This window comes from Limulus polyphemus, unplaced genomic scaffold, assembly GCF_000517525.1.
Source record: "Limulus polyphemus unplaced genomic scaffold, Limulus_polyphemus-2.1.2 Scaffold6605, whole genome shotgun sequence".
Classification (NCBI taxonomy): Eukaryota; Metazoa; Arthropoda; class Merostomata; order Xiphosura; family Limulidae; genus Limulus; species Limulus polyphemus.
This window is the reverse complement of record NW_013672215.1, coordinates 11602-14632: the sequence shown is the minus strand read 5'-3', so window position 1 is coordinate 14632 and position 3031 is coordinate 11602. Positions and strand designations below refer to the sequence as shown.

General features: G+C 29.2%; 1 protein-coding gene across 13 annotated transcripts in view; it reads left to right on the top strand.

Annotated features, from left to right (window-relative positions):
• LOC106473900 (sterile alpha motif domain-containing protein 15-like) overlaps positions 1-2568 on the top strand; it is a 34933-nt gene extending 32365 nt beyond the window's left edge. For all 13 annotated transcript variants that reach the window (XM_022402300.1, XM_022402297.1, XM_022402298.1 and 10 more), the window contains one exon: positions 649-2568. In XM_022402300.1, coding sequence (XP_022258008.1) covers positions 649-1134 — 486 coding nt within the window. In that variant the 3' untranslated portion in view covers positions 1135-2568. The remainder of the gene's footprint in view (positions 1-648) is intronic.
• The last annotated feature ends 463 nt before the right edge of the window (positions 2569-3031 follow it).

The following is a 3031-nucleotide window of genomic DNA, read 5'->3' as shown; positions in this document are numbered from 1 at the left end:
TTTCAAAGCTATAAATACACATACCAACCACAAAGACTTTGAAGACAGTGTGGCATATGTAAACCTGCTTTAATTTCAAAGCTATAAATACACATACCAACCACAAAGACTTTGAAGACAGTGTGGCATATGTAAACCTGCTTTAATTTCAAAGCTATAAATACACATACCAACCACAAAGACTTTGAAGACAGTGTGGCATATGTAAACCTGCTATAGTTTAAAAGCTGTAAATACATATACAAACAGCAAAGACTTAGAAGTGAACTGGCTTTACTTTGGAAGCTGTAGAATACACATTGTTTTATAATTGGAATATCTAGATTTAATTTTTAATCAATATTCTTGTAATAATACAAATTTCACCAACACTAAGAAATTAAGGGGTTTTTGGTTAGACATTGAAAAATCTGTTAGTTTGGAAAAATTTAAATATTCTTATTTGTAATGCACTTCCAATATATTCAGTAAAAAAAAATTGTAATCTTACATCACTGTTCTTCATTCTTATCACATTCCAAAGTTTTATAGAAAAAGCAAAAATTTCATTAAGCACACGTCACTTTCTTCTTTTTGTAAATTTCAAGATTAATCCCTATTTGTTATGCTGGATTATAATATTTCTCATAACTTCTAAATCAATTACAGGAACCAGAAGGACAGTTCCTGGGGCCCATAAAAAATACAGCTTCAAGTTATGTAATGATTGATTCTTTGACAAACACAACACTTGATAAAGTAACAACCCCTTATGCTTGTCAGAAATCAACTAATGAAACTGTAAGGAACATATCATCAACTGATCAACAGGCTACTTTACTTGATTCATCTGGAGAAATAAAATTGGAAAAGTTTACCACAGGTAATTCAGATCATGAAGAAATGATCGTAGTTAAGGACATACATCAACAAGAAGATAAAGACATAACAAAAGAAGCAAGTGATGCAGAATCAGTGCATAAAGAATCACAAAAGCATGAAGAAGCTCTGGATTTTGTTGGATCGTGGGATAAACAGGATATTTTGGGGTCAAAAGATGTACAGGTATTCTTAGAAGATAAACAGTCATCTTCAGTAGAGAAAAAGGAAAAAGCTGAACATGGAGCAGGTCAACTTGATGTGTCAGAATTGTAAAATGATGTGAGCTGGTAGTTAAGTTTAATATTTGTGATACCGTGCCTCTGCTTTAGCATAGCCATTAAATAATAAGACGTAATTAACCACACACAGTTCATTACGTAAGAAATTGTTCTTATAAAAACTGCTTATGTGGTAGTAAATACCATAACACATTAGTTTAACAAAAGTTTGGAAGAATTTGGAGTAAAATAAGTTCTTTTAAAAAAGTAACAGATATAATATGTATTTATGTACTTAACTGTGAGAATTGAGAAGTGTTTATTAACATATATATATAAATATTTACAATGAAAATTAGTTTTATAAAAGAGCAGAAGCCTGATTTGCTGTGATAATATTTATTTTACTGAATAATCAATACTTATTTCTTTCAAATAAATGGGTTGCAGCTATATTTATAATAATGTACTTTCTATGTGCTGCATCAGTTTCAAAACTAATTTGTTGGGCTTTTATTTTTATTAGAAGTTAATGGGTAATATATTTACACAAGTACTATTACTTTATTATTATGAATAAAATGAAATTCCAACTCTCTAGGAATTGCACCAAATTGTACTTATTTTTTTTAAGAGTCACTATTTCAGTAAAAGTAATACAACCTTTGGTTGAAAATGGATGACACCACAAAAACTTTTCTACAGTGAAGTTGAGTTTATTGTGTAACATACTCTTCCTTTAGATGTAGTAACTAATTAACAGCTTGCTGTGGTTGCTAGTAAATGTGAAGTACTAAATCTAGTTTGTATTTAGTCAAAACATTTTTTTGTCTAATACAAATGTTGTTTGGATCTTATGTATTCCTAAAGTTTTCCTTTGCTTGACACAAGTCTACCTTACAAATAGCCATTCATAAGAATGAAAATAAGAACAGACTTATTTCAGGTGTGAATTGACAGTAGCTTCAGGTGAATTATAAAACCATAACTACAAAGGTTTTTTTTGTCTCTGTACCACAACTGTCCTTGAAACTTCAAATTATCGTGCTACTTCAGAGTTATTCCCATAACTCATAAAGTATCTAAACCTTGTTTTTGAAAAAATGTTTTAACAAAATCTTTCCACAAACTCTTTAATATTGTTGATAATGAGATACTTATAATACATGAAACCTGTATTGTTAAATTAAGAGTTAAATAAGTTTAGCTATTGCAAATTGTAAGACATACAAATATTGTTAAAGTATTACATAAATATCTCTCTAACCAATGATCACACACACACACACAGGAATTATTTCTTATATAATGTTTATAAAGTATTTTATAAGCCAGTTGTACCTTAACTGTGCCAAGTTATTTTTGATTAATTATTAAGACAGACAATAGCTGTCATAAAGCCTTACTGTTTTGGTTAGTAATCATAATATATGTGGATATGCTGTACTTTCCATAAAAGTAGAGGAAAATATAAAAATATGCTTCTGTATTTCTGTGGAAAATGTGCTTCGGTTCTTCTGATATCCTTGTTTACCCAAGGGTATTTATCCCATGATACTTCCTTAAACTTTTGAAAGTGTTTTCAGAAGGGATCGTTTAAAGTTAACTTTTAGTGTTATAAGAACTAAAGTTAATTTATTACAAATGCTACAATGTAATTAAAAACTTCCTGCCATCTCTTCACATATTTTTGAGTACATTGTTTATTCTAAAATAAGGCAACATTCTTGCCCCTTTTGTTAGAGTGCAGTAAAAATGAAAAGATGAAGCTAGGAAAAGGTATTGTTAAATTTTGCTTAAAAAGCACTTAAAAATGTTTTACACACACATATATATATATATATATGGATATCCAGTAATTTTTTTAATTAACTATGCAATTTCTTTATTGGAGGGAAAATGAGATTATCTGACCTAAACTATTCACAGTATGTAACAAGAACTTTGAAATG